Below are 12,966 nucleotides of genomic sequence, written 5' to 3' on the forward strand. Positions count from 1 at the left end.
GAGAGGATATTCGCTGTGATGTGGATGAGAATTTGAGGCCTAACATACAGGAACAACAAGAGGTGTAGGAAGACCACACCAATTCTTACTGCACTGCCTGTACTGTTTGATAGAATATTGTCCTATCTTTTTTTCCCCCTTTGTGTTACTGTTTGCAGTGGGTTTTTTCTATGTTGGTATGACATGGTCTGTCAACAAATTACAATATGAACAACAAAAGTGTAAATGTGAATCTTGTCCAGTCTCTTGTAATCAAACAAAAAAGGTGTAACTTACATTTTATAATAATTGTCATCAAAACTTTAGCCATAGTTTCCATCAGAACCTCACTCTAAAGTACTCAGTTATATTGACAACATGACTAAGTAATTTGACTGTCTTGTTCGTAGACAATGACACAAGGACTTGACATTCTGATGGCACTGACATGTTCAATGACATAAAGACTTAGTTTTGAGAGATGCACTAAAGATTTTGAGCAAGTTACAGGCTTTTGCAAGAAATCCATAGTGTTTTGCTGTTTGTACAAATTGTTTTGAGAAATGCACACACGTATTTGCAAACTTCAATTCTGATCTGAGAATTGTACTAAAGCGACTGAGAAAAACTGTATTATCAAAGCTAAAAACTGAATTGTAGTTGTTTATATTGAATTCGAAATTACCAATTGTTTTATTAAATTGCATGAACAATTTGCAAACTGAATTGAGAATTGCATATCACTTTAAATTATGACTAAAAAAACTCCCATTAACGTGACAAACCTGTTGAACGTGGAAAATTCCCTCTGACGTCACGCTGTCCTGATTGGCGGAGAGTAAGCCCCGCTGAAATATATGGGAGCGGACGCGCCGGTGAGAAAGTTAAACACGTTCAGGAGGCGGAAGAGCGGAGCTGTGGTCGGTCCCGTATCTTGAGGAATTTTGATTCGTCTGGACTTCTGGGAAGTTCGGGAGAGACGGCAGAGACAGTCACGTGGGCTTCTCCCCAAACGCGAGGTCACCCGGTAACTTAAGGCGAAGCGCCGCTGTCCGTCCGAGCTTTTTTACCACCGGAGGCTCCGTCATCATGTTCAGTCTGTGCCTCGTGCTCGTGCTGGCGGCCTCAGTCCTTTCTGAGTCGGTAAGTATTTTTTTTTGTTTGTTTGTTTTCCCCCAGTGAACCTGTTTACCGGTTTTCGTACCTCATTTGACGGGAATTTGCTACAACAAGTGCGTGTTTTTCCCGTGAGCCATTGCTGGTTCTGCTACTCTCTCGGGGGCTCCCTGAAGGCCCCCGCAGCCCTGCTGCCTTGTTTTGTCCCACACGGGGGGGGGCCCGGGCTCTGGGATCGTTGCTAAGGCAGGCACCTCCCGCGCGCTCCTGCACGGTTTTCTGTTTGACTGTTTCTGAAATGCTGTCCTAACGTTACACGTTGAACTTTTGCCCGCGTGTTTTATCAGAAACTTCCCAGAAATTCCCGAAAGGCTCCGTCTGCGAGGCTGTGATTCCTTCCGGAAGTACTTCAGGCTGGTTCCCCGGCTACAGGCTTTAAAACGGGCTCACTCTTTTTGGGCCCAGCAGCGCTCACTGGGGCCTCCCCCTCTTTATTTGGGCTTTATTAAGGGGAGTGGACCCCCTTCTATATCCCGGGATACACTAGGGTTCGAGTCTACTTTCATGCTGGACTCCTCCTCATCTGCTTCATGAGCTCACAGCGGCCTTTGGCCTCATCTCACAAACAACAAAAACGTCACCAACAGATGTTTTTGTTTGTTTTAATGCTTTATGTCAACAAATCTGTAGCAGCTGAGAAGCTCACTGCTGGTTTTGACTTTCACTGTAAATATTTGCTGTAATGCTGTAGTAAGTAGACCCCCCCCCCCGCCCCCATACCTGTTGTCCCAGCGTCTTTCTGGGTAGACTAGATCATGTTGTTTTGACAGTAAAGGAAAGCTTGGATTGGTTTGGGTTGCTGGGGGTTCTGTGACAAACGGGCCGTTTGAGTAAAATTCCAGGTATGTTGACTTTTGTCTACATCAACCGGTGGAGTGAAAATGGAAATGATGTACTTGTTAGTTTTTTTTGGTTTGCTATTTGTTCATGTTTCGCCAAGTCATATTGTTATCGCAATGTTGCTCACTGCTATTGCACATCGCAAGCTTTCCTCATGTCTTGCAAATAGATGGTGCCAGTGATCACAGCCAGAGACTTGGTTTGTTTACATCAACACCAAATATCCATTTGTCAGTAGTAGGGATGTCCTAATCAGATTAATCATGGGTGATAATTAAGGATGGGGTAAGAGCGTCTTGCCATCCATGGCGTTAAATGACCGATGTGTTGCTCTACCGCACACGGTGTGACTCTGTCAGCAGAAAGTACATTGTCTTTACACCACGGTGAAAACATGGCAAGTACAGCGAAAAGTAGGTTTGGTTTTGAATGGACTGGATACACTTTACATTCGCTCACATGAATTCTGGTGTAGGTCGTTTAATTTGGCCCAACTTCACGAAAAAGTGCTCCAGATCACCCCGGCGTCCGACCAGAATTTTAGCCCATCTAAATGGATTTGGAACCAAGTTGCGTAAAGACTCCGGCGGCTTCACCTGTGCTGGTCCGGATGCAGTGTGAGCCCAGGGTCACGCTTTGGCTGTCTGCGCCTCCACATTTATGAGGACCTTTATGGTTTCAGAAACTTGAGGTTTGAAACAGTTCGTCTCTTATCTTCTTATAAGGCTCTCTGGCATTGACTCCACTTTTTAAAGGGCAGTATCTGCTGATCATCTTCCATCCTTTTTTTTTTTTTGTGGGAATTTGACCCTGGGTGGTCTTCACTGAGGTTTTGGGGCCATTTCACCCGCTTTCTCATTAATTTATTCTACCTATTTTAAAATGACCTCCTGGTTGTGTTCTTACTGTTGTTGTTTATGCTTTCTTGTCATGTATGAGATTATTTTTGTTTACATTTTTTATTTGATGGATTCGTAGCCTCTGTACTATGACCCCCCCCCCCCCCCCCCCCCCCCCATGGCTTTTTCTTCTCCCCACAGACACTAAGGTCAATACTGGTATGTGGCCTTTCCCATCTAATTGGTAACAATGTTCCTCTACTCCACAACAGAAAATACTCTGAATGCTAATAATGTTTTGAAACGCTCACGATAGGAATTTGATTATAAAATCTAAGGAATGTTTGGTATGTCTTTTTTTTTTTTTTGTTACCAAGAGAAGATGTGTGTAATGAGACGAGGCTTGCATGAAGCGTTGACCAGACTGACTCCATTTATAGATCTAAGTTTTAAGCAAGCAAAAACTGTTCCTGCTTTGGCCTCCACTCAGAGCACCTTCTGCCCATGTATGGTCACAAGTTTAAACAAGCATGTTATTGCGTGGCTGTAGATGGGAGGGGAGGTGGAAAAGCACAATAACTGCAACTTTATACTTCAGTTGTCCCAGTCTGAGGTTCTTCTGATGGGAATCTTGTCTTTGAATGTTGTCTTATTGCTGCTTTAGGTTTGAATAGAAATGTGATGTAGTCAAATGCCTGTCCTTGTTTGTTTCTGGCCAAGTGATGCAATTTCCATCCCCCCCACACTTGTCAGTGAAGACTTCAAAAAGGTTCGTAGTTTTATCAGATCCACTGTACAGTTTGTATGACAATGAGAAAAGAGGTATGCTAAGTTTTGGTAGTCTGAAAACCAAAGCATAACACCCCCCCCCTCCTTTATTCTGTGGTGGTTTTCCATTGTAATGGATGTTTTCTTTGATTGCATTAGTTTAACACGTCAAAGAGGCATGACTGAGGTTGTTGGTGGAAGGATCATACGTTTTCTTTGCCCCATGAGTTAATCCATGTTGCACCAGCAGACCACAGCTTGTTGCCTTTGCAGCTTTGGGGCAGAGTCCATTTCTTATATCTTGTTGGAATGTGACTGGTTTTCCATTTAGCCCCCAACCATTAGCAAGAGAATGGGGCCGTTTTTTTTTGTCTCTTTAGGATGATGGCACGCTCTGGAGGGCTGCGTGGTAAAAAAGATGGTATGGAAGGAGGGACCATGATAAATAGTAAGACTAGGACGTAATAATGGTTCCTACATTGCTGTCCGCTGGCCCATAAAATCCCTTTGGGCTGAGGAATGTTGGCACAGAGGGAGAAGGTCTTTGTCCTTCCTGCCAGTGATGGCGAGCAGCAGAGAATTTGATTCCCCTCACTCCGTTCGGGTGCTTGACATCCTGGCAGTTGAGATGAGAATTATATGAATGCATTGAAAGCAAAAACCGTCCCTTAAACCTTTTCTGTTAGAGTTTTACACTTTAATCTGGCTCCCTGTCTCTTCACCCCTCCCCTCTCTGGAGCTGCCTTATAGTTAAACATAACATACTGGTTTTAAACCACAAGCTGCTCTGCATAGCGAAGCATTTAATGTTTAACCCCGTAAACTCACAAAAGCACAAAAAGATTTCCATTTAGTCCATAATCCTCAAAACAAAAATGCTAATGTCTCAGATTCTTGGTATTTTGGAAATACAATCTTATCTTTATACAAATATTACTTTTTTCACAGGGTATTATTAGTCATTGTGGTTTAATAATTGAACGTTTTCTCGTGTTGACATTTAGAAGTCTTAAAAATCGTCTTAATTTTTTTTTCATTGCAAGTTATTCAAGTTATAACCAATCACATACCTCAGTAAAAGTAAGTGGTGCTGCTGGCCTCCACGTCAAGTGTTCGAAACGTTTGACAGATTTCGTATTGCCCTCTTTCAAGTGATGGGGGTGTGGACTTCCAATAAGTTCCCTCCTGATCGGCCGACACTCTTGTTTTTTGTCTTTGAATTAATGTCCACCCTCTTGTGGAACCGTTTGGTACTGGGCTACAAAAGTCATCTGGTTCCATCTGCAAAGTCTTCCGTTGAGTCCCAAATTCCCTAAAGTTATGAAAAGGTTTTTCTGTGCTTTATGTTCTCAATCCATGTTTACCAATGTAGTTTTGCAGACACATTTCTGAAACCATTGCACACTCATGCTTTGCAAGATCTTTTCTAAAAGCACCCTATAGCTAACGCCAAGAAATAAATCCACACATTTGGACTGCAGCCAGCTTTATAGTGGTTAGTTGTCATCACGTTGGTGTGCCACTTACATTAGTGACAAAGATAGGTCTTGAGTTCACCTGGACCATCAGCAGTTCTTTTCTTTCGCACAGCGGAAACACACTGCTGGAAAAAAGGTCTGGTGTGCCTGGGTGTAAATGCACATGCTTGTAGAATGGGAGTCTTGGTGTGTTTGTCTTTCTGTTGCCATGGGGCCGTGACCGATGTTGAGCATGATCCCTCCTGATGACGATGCCAAGCTTTGAATGGAAAGCTTTACGATGCAAATTTTCTTGAACTACTTTGTCTGATAATTATTTATTTATTTTTCTCTTAGAAATGTCAAAAGATCACTTCAGGTCGGCAGTCGTCCTCCTGCAGGTCATTGATTTAGTAGTGAGGAGCCTTTACTGTTTACCATGGTCAGGGAAAGCAAACCGTGTTGACGAAATGTAGTCTTGGCTGTCTGCTTAGCTTTTTTATTTATTTCAATGTGTTTACTATGAATCTTACCGAGACCATCTGTGACTGTTCACACATTCTTGGAATTTTTTCCAAGAATTTGACTCGTTTCCTGAGAAATCTTTACATTGACTTAATCAGCACAGACCACTAATGAGTGAAACACCAGACAGACTCTCAAAAGCTGGAATCAGTTTAATGTTTGAGGGAAGCGGGAGTGTGACCCGTGCCTGACAGAGCCAGGTGGAAAGATTCCTGTGGTGTGACGCTGCAGACCTGTTCCAACAGGAAACCTCTGTTCCACTGTCGCTCTGAGCAGAAGGCTCTGCACTGTGGTCTGAAACCACCAAAGGGTTTTCTGCAGCTGAACATTTAGCTGCTCGTGTTTCAATTAAACACAGTTTCATGGGAGCCGCTCTTAGTCATCGTTTCTATGGCAACTACGGTTGCCAAACTGAAGTGTCGTTGTGAGTCCCCACCTCTTTCCACGCCCCTACATCTTCAACGGTGCGTTTCCATTGACTATGAAATTGCACTGATTAGATTTGAAGTTTGAAACGCGTCACTTGCATTCATCAAAAATTGTTTTTGCATTTGTAAGGGGGTGGTTTTTGAGGCATATCGAAATAGACTTATTTCGCAAAACTGTAACGAAAACACCTTTTTTTTTCTTCTTCAAATTAAATGTGTAACATGACCAACAACACAGCACAGAAAGACCGTTGGCATGAATTTTCTTTACCTGCTGGGGCCGCGGAGTTGCTGGATGCCGTCCCGGCTACTGTTGGGCACAGGGGGGATACAGCATGGACAGGTCGCCATCCTGCGGTATCCACCAGCAGAGCACGATTACTTGCTATGATGGCACCCAGGCGGCTGGCTGCCAGCGCATTTGAGTAATGGAAAACACAGACTGAGTTCAGCTTTCTCTTTATATAAACAATAACGCGGCTCGGAAAGTAAGAAGGAAAAAGCAATCACAAAAAGCATTGATGAAGTCTGCTGCCGTTGGCTACCCAAAATCTGTCAAATGCCTCAGACGTTCGACGTCAGGCCTACATGCTCTTACTGAGGCATTTGATTGGGTAATAACTCGAATAACGTAAAAATATAAAAAAATAATTAGAGAGAAGATGGTATCAGAGCCAAGAATGGTCATTCTAAGAAATAAAGGTGAAGAGCATTTCATGTAATCGATGAACAGCCGTAAAGATCAAAAATCATTGAGGAAAAAAGGTTCAGCGCACTGTCTAGTGGGGTCCAGATGACCCCACTCCCAATGTAAAAGTGCCCAATTATTGTAAAAGTGCACAAGGGTTATGGTGGTTCCAACAGTAGCCGCGGTTACGTGTGCAAAATGTTTTGATTTGATCAAAGACCGGATTAGAATTCAACCATGTACATGGGCCCAGAAACGTTTTTTCCTAATCTAACATACGTTTACATGCTCCACACTTTCGGTCGGAAGAAATCATTTGGACATGTGCAGTACTCTCTAAAATACCGGAAGAGATAGCCGAACTTCCACGTACATGGATATTAGGGGTGTAAGGATGCGCTAAAATCTCAATTCGGTTTGGTTCATAATTTCCTAGGGTTCGGTTCAGTACTGCTGTTTAACAAATCTGCCTGATATGAACTGCTATTTTATGAACTATTATTTTATTATTTATTGTGTGTGTTTTGCTGCCGGACACCTGAATTTCTACCTTGGGAGATTAATAACGTTTTTATCTATCGCTCTATTTTTGCCATTTCTTTCAGTACACAAAACTAAGGCAGGAAAAAAAATTACTTGCATTATAATGCATTTATTGGTTTTACATAATAATACATTAAATTGACCTATTTAACTGATCTGCTTAATAAAATAAGAAAAACTATTGGCTGCCAGGAACCAAAAACTTTGGATAATCAACACTGGCCTGAAAAACAAACATTTTAACTCACACTTTTATTTTTCCTTGTAGACCCGATTGTTACAGTCGGTGATGGCATTTTAAGTTCATTAACAGATTATATGTGTTACCTGTGGCATACGCTATCTTTGTGTAACAATGTCAACACACAGCATTCAACTTATCCAATTGCCTTTTTCCTTCATGGATGCTGACAACAAAGCCAAAGTGTCCCCCCCCCCCCCCACACACACACACAGGAGAGCGTACGGAGATAGGGGGGGTATGGGGGGGTCCTCATCTCTGGCCTCGCGTCTGTATTAGCCATATGTTGACATGCTTACTGTCCTTCACGTCATAGCATCTCGGAGGAAACTCACGGCTAACATTACCTCTGCCTCGGCGCAAAGCTAATACTTTGGCTACCTGGGGGTTTGCCCGCCTATAGCCACTAAGACTCATGGGAAATCTTGTGTGTTGAATCCTTCACCATCACTGAGAGAGCTATGAGGAGAAGTGAGCTTCATATTGTTACGCTGTTCGTGTCTGTTCATAATAAATGGGGTTTAATGCTGGAAAGGAGATGGAGCAATCCATTTCTCTCTTTTCTCTGAGCTGCATTTCTGCTTTGAAAAGCTCCCAGCCGGTGTGTGAGCTGGCGGACCGGAGACACAGTTCTACTGTGAGACACGGTTCTCTGGAGTCCGGGAGCTCACCCAGAGACTAAGAGGCTGACAGAGGATTACATTCAGACACTCCACATGCTGGGCATCAGAACCACAAAGGCCCCCCAAGACGTGCATTAGAGTCATGTCCACTCATGATGTTCATGTATGGTGAAGACGGTCGTCTCTGGGCCTTCAGTTTCTGATGTGTTTGGTGCTTTTACAGCAGACAGTAGTGGTCTTGAATTTCCAATTGTTGCATTAGCTTAGCTTTTATCAGTGTGTTTCCTAAGGAGGTTAAACGACAGTGGTCTGATGGAGCTAGATAGTTTTAGTATCAGGTAGATGGACAACAGTATCATTCATGGTTTGAAACCCCAGTTGCCAGTGGATTCAGTTTCAGCGTTTTGCATAGTTTGGCCAAGGGTGCAACCTGTGAATAAAAAAAGAAAATAAATGGCAACAATCACAGCACTGAGAAAGAAGCGCCACTCAGTCTTACCCCGGGCTTGGCGGGTATTTGTTCAGAAGCAAGCGACACAGAAGATGAAGAATACAACAGATTTAGGGATTTTAAATCATACACTCCTCATTCTCCTGGCACATTTTTGTCATGATGCAAATGGAAGACAAAAGCTGGAGTTGTGTTGCCAGTGTCTGGCAGCTTGTGGCTTGTTTTGACCCAAAGTTGTCAGACAAATGGGAATGATGTGGACGGACGCCAGGCAGGAGGGGAAGTAAGGTCATAATTTATCCATATTCTTCTTTGACCTCAGCCTCTATGGTAGAAATGTAGTGTGGCGTGGTGTTCATATATGAATCTGGCATGAGTGGTCTCAATGGCTGCTCAGGAAAACAGCCGACGTGTTGAGAGTCGGCTGTCGTTTCTCTTGTGTCCAGATGTGAATGAACCAGATTTTGGTAGAGCTCCATCTGAACTCCCCCCTCTCTGCTGTCCCAGCAGGTCAGGGAGACGGAGACGTGGATGCCCATGAAGTCAACAGCAACGGTTGCCATGTCGATACACCTTGACAGCCTGGAAGCATCGGGAGACTCTGAAGAGGGCACTGACTTTAGCTTCACAGATGATGAAGACTATGACAACTATGACTTCTCTGGATCTGGCGATGAAGGTTGGTCCTCCTGACAGTTTCACATAAAAACTGTGATTTCTGTTGTTGACTGGAGAAATGAAACTAAAGAAACATTTTTCTTCAGCAACACCTGAGCTTCCTTCTGCAGAGTCACGGCCTTCAGTGAGGGTAAGACTTCTTTATTGTAGAAAATCCGTTGGCTTGAAACCTCGCTGGTTGTGTGTGCAGACCGCTCATCCTCTTCTCATTTACAGCCCGACATAAATGACAATAAGATCCCTGAGCCTAAACTGCCAGTGCTCCCCACCGTCAATGAGGTTGATGTGATCAGGGAGAGCAATGAAATCCCCGGTTTAAGGAGTAATTTCAACTCCTTAGAGGACCCGTCCGATGTGAAGATGTCCCACGCTGGAGAGGACAGCATCTTCAACAAGACAGAAGTTCTTGCAGGTCAGTAGAAATGGCACAGAGTAGACGCCAGCGATGCCGTGATGGCTCTACCGTTGAGCTTGGGTTTTTGGGCGGAGCCTTCAGTCTCACACCTGACTCTTCTTTTTCAGCTCTGATTGCGGGTGGTGCCGTCAGTCTGTTGTTCGCCATCCTCCTCATCCTCCTTCTAATCTACCGCATGAAGAAAAAGGATGAAGGTAGCTACGATTTGGGGAAGAAACCAATCTACAAAAAAGCCCCCACCACAGAGATCTATGCATAGATGCTGACGCGCAAACCCCGCCCCTCCCTCTCTGAGCCCTCTTCACACATGCACCCCCGTTCCCATCAGGCCAACGTCCGGCCTCACAGTGCCTCAACATCATTGTACCTGCACCTCCTCAGTAAGTGAAGTTTGACGGATCAGAAGTGACTGACTCCTCCCACATGACACGTTTCTGGAGCGGAAGGAGACTTTTTCCGACTGCGGTACGCCAATATCGCCTCTTTTATGATGTCTAGTTTTGTATTTCCATGTTGAGAGGAAAAAACAACAGAAGAGACATTTCCTCCTCCTGCAGTGAAACATTAATGTTTTAATTTATTCTTTTCTGGTCTTCCTCTGAACCTTTTGCAATATTGTACTTTTCTACATCTGTTTTTTTTTTTTTTTTTACATGTTCCACAGTGAGACGGTTGATCAGGTTCTGCAGCAGCTTCATGCTTTTAGTTTTGTGCTCTTCCTAGAAGTTGGTTTAGGAAAGGCCCACAGTTTCTGCAAATAATGCAGCAGACCTCCTGAAAAAGAACCCATGAGCCCGCTGCCATGTTTTTGTCCTCCCGGTGCGGGCAGAGTCCGTCAGTCTGGCACGCCGCGGCGGATAAGGTCAGCTCAGCTAATCAGGAGATGGAGGTTTCTGACCCGGGTCACAAAAACATGCAGCAAGTCTCCACTCTGAAGGCGGCCAGACATTTGGTCTGCAGCCATCAGTGATCCGTTTGGCATTCTGCTGGTGTGATGGCAACAAACTGCAGATTTAAAGGAGCGTTTTAGGAAATGCGTCGACTGCAGGGATGCAATTTAGAGCGGAGAGCAGCAGGCTCTCCAAACGCTAGGCTGGAGACTTGTTTTTTTTTTTTCAACTCCAATTCAGAAAAAGATACCAAAACTTCAGGCTTGGATGAGCAAAAATGAACTGTATGGTATGTTTCCTCTGCTGCTGTCTGAAAATTAGCAGTTTGTAAAAACAAACAAAATTAAGAGCTCAAGCTGCATCATGTTTCACAATGAATCGTTCATGAATGAGGTGTGCAACGGCCCACGCTGCTGGCCTTTACGGTGCCGTGGGGAGTTTCTGCAGGACTTTTCTGTTGTTTTTTGTTTTTCTTGCCCTCCTCAATAAGCTACACCATCCGTTTCTTCCATCAGTTAAGGATTAGCGCCCTGAGCTAGTTTGATGTTCAGAGCAGCACAGCGGTCTGTAAATAGTCGTTTTAAAAAAAAAAAGTCGGTACAGCGCCACCGCCTGGCTACAGAAATGCCAAATATTTAAATGCCAAACGCAAGGTTGTCATGACTCACTGTAAATGTAAGGCTTCATTGTAGCAATGCTAGAACAAACTTTAATTCTGTCCATGATCTCAGATGTTTTTATTCCTCTTACCCCCACCCACCCCCACCCGGTTTTGTATTAATTTAACTTTCAAATTATTTTATTGCCGTCTTTCAGGTTCGGGTGTTTTGCCCTTTTTTAAGCTGTTGTATATGTGATTTTTAAAGTTTTATATACACTAGTTTGAGATGTTCAGAGAAAAAATAGTTTTTGGATTTTTTTCAATGATGGTAGTTTTTTTGTTTTATTTATGTTTTCTTGTAGAAGGACTGATTATGGGCTGGTGTTGATCTTGTGCGATAACGGCACCAGACCTGGGGCTGATCTCTGCTTTTGTCAAAAAACAAACAGGTGTGACGTGATGTTGTTACACCCGTTTTGGGCCTGAAAAACGATGCATTAGTGAGACTTTAGACGGTGAGATGGAGGAAGAGCCTAGTCAGCCCCAGGTCTGCTGCTGAACATGACGTTGTTCTGCTGCTGAATGTCAAATACCACATGGAATGGAGAAGCCAATGAATCATTGTCTTCTGCATACAAGTTTTGATTTGAGATTGAAAATAAAGCTATTTTTATGTATAGTATGTGTATAATATCCATATTTGTTCTGCTTTCTTCTCACCTTCTGAACATTTCATCTCATCAGAAAAATAAAAGCTTTAAACTAAACTTCATCTGTCATTTTAAACACTAAAGCTGATGCTCAAAAGTTCTGGTTGAACAGCTGGAAGTGTGGTCTTCTCTGCCTTCTGTTCCTCACATGTAACTCGGTGCAAACCTAGAGGAGAGGACATTCTTTAAAAAAAAATCCTCATTAGGAAAATCCTAAATAGACATTCTTTGGTTTAATCATCTTCTGGAAAGGTAAGGCAAGGGGGTAGGTTTGTCCATCCATCTTTCTCTGCTTATCCGGGTCGCGGGGGCAGCAGTCTACTAAGCAAAGATACCCAGACTTCCCTTGCCCCGGCCACTTCCTCCAGCTCCTCTGGGGGGACCCAGAGGCATTCCCAGGCCAGCCGAGAGACATAGTATCTCCAGCGTGTCCTGGCCTCCGTCCGGTGGGACATGCCCGGAAGACCTCCCCAGGGAGGCGTCCAGGAGACTCCTCTGGATGTGGAGGGAAAGCGGTGACAGAGCTCCTCCTCACTCTATCCCTTAAGGAGCGCCCAGCAACCCTACGGAGAAACCTCATTTCAGCCGATTGTAGCGGGGACCTGGTTCTTTCTGTCATGACCCAAAGCTCATGACCATAGGGGAGTATTGGAACGAAGATCGACCGGTACATTTAGAGCTTTGCGTTTTGGCTCAGCTCTCTCTTCAACGGACCAAACAACGACCACATAACTACGGACCCTGCTCCGATCCGGAGTTTGTTACTGTAGAAATTTCCGGAAGACCAGAGGGAAAATCACTTGTTGGTCTCGCTTGTTTTGGAAAGCCCCTCGTGTTCCAGGAAGGTGTTCAGGGATCGTGTTTGAACATGTCAAAGCAGAAACCTCAGCATGAAGGAGAGGCGTCTTTGTCCTGAACGCCACGTGCTAATCTGGAGAAAGCCAGCAACTTGGAGGCCAGATTACAGGTCGAGGTCTTCTGTTTAGTGTTCTGAACAGATCTCATCATAGATTAACAACACTTATTAAATGTAGTAAAGGAGTTCTGGGCTGGAATGCTGAGTTTTATTTTATTTTTTCTCTTTCCTTTCAGACAGACTTGGAGAAGTGATTCC

At 44.0% G+C, this 12,966-nt stretch overlaps 1 protein-coding gene across 2 annotated transcripts; it reads left to right on the forward strand.

Moving 5' to 3' along the window:
- The first annotated feature begins 850 nt into the window (after positions 1-850).
- LOC101162518 (syndecan-4) lies at positions 851-11,909 on the forward strand. Of its 2 annotated transcripts, none has more exons than XM_011474754.3 (5): positions 851-1,122; positions 9,066-9,237; positions 9,323-9,366; positions 9,453-9,648; positions 9,759-11,909. In XM_011474754.3, the coding sequence occupies exons 1-5, from the start codon at positions 1,069-1,071 to the stop codon at positions 9,908-9,910; spliced, it is 618 nt and encodes a 205-aa protein (XP_011473056.1). In that variant the 5' UTR covers positions 851-1,068; the 3' UTR covers positions 9,911-11,909. The 2 variants fall into 2 exon arrangements, with proteins under 2 accessions (XP_011473056.1, XP_004068643.1); XM_004068595.4 differs by having other exon boundaries at positions 9,069-9,237.
- Positions 11,910-12,966: the final 1,057 nt, after the last annotated feature.

Source organism: Oryzias latipes, chromosome 5, assembly GCF_002234675.1.
Source record: "Oryzias latipes chromosome 5, ASM223467v1".
NCBI lineage: Eukaryota > Metazoa > Chordata > Actinopteri > Beloniformes > Adrianichthyidae > Oryzias > Oryzias latipes.

Bases quoted from the DNA above. Each gene is read 5' to 3' on its own strand.
- LOC101162518 (XM_011474754.3), top strand. From the start codon at position 1,069: ATGTTCAGTCTGTGCCTCGTGCTCGTGCTGGCGGCCTCAGTCCTTTCT. The intron at 9,238-9,322 runs GTTGGTCCTCCT...ATTTTTCTTCAG, and splicing joins CTCTGGATCTGGCGATGAAG to CAACACCTGAGCTTCCTTCT. The intron at 9,649-9,758 runs GTCAGTAGAAAT...CTTCTTTTTCAG, and splicing joins CAAGACAGAAGTTCTTGCAG to CTCTGATTGCGGGTGGTGCC.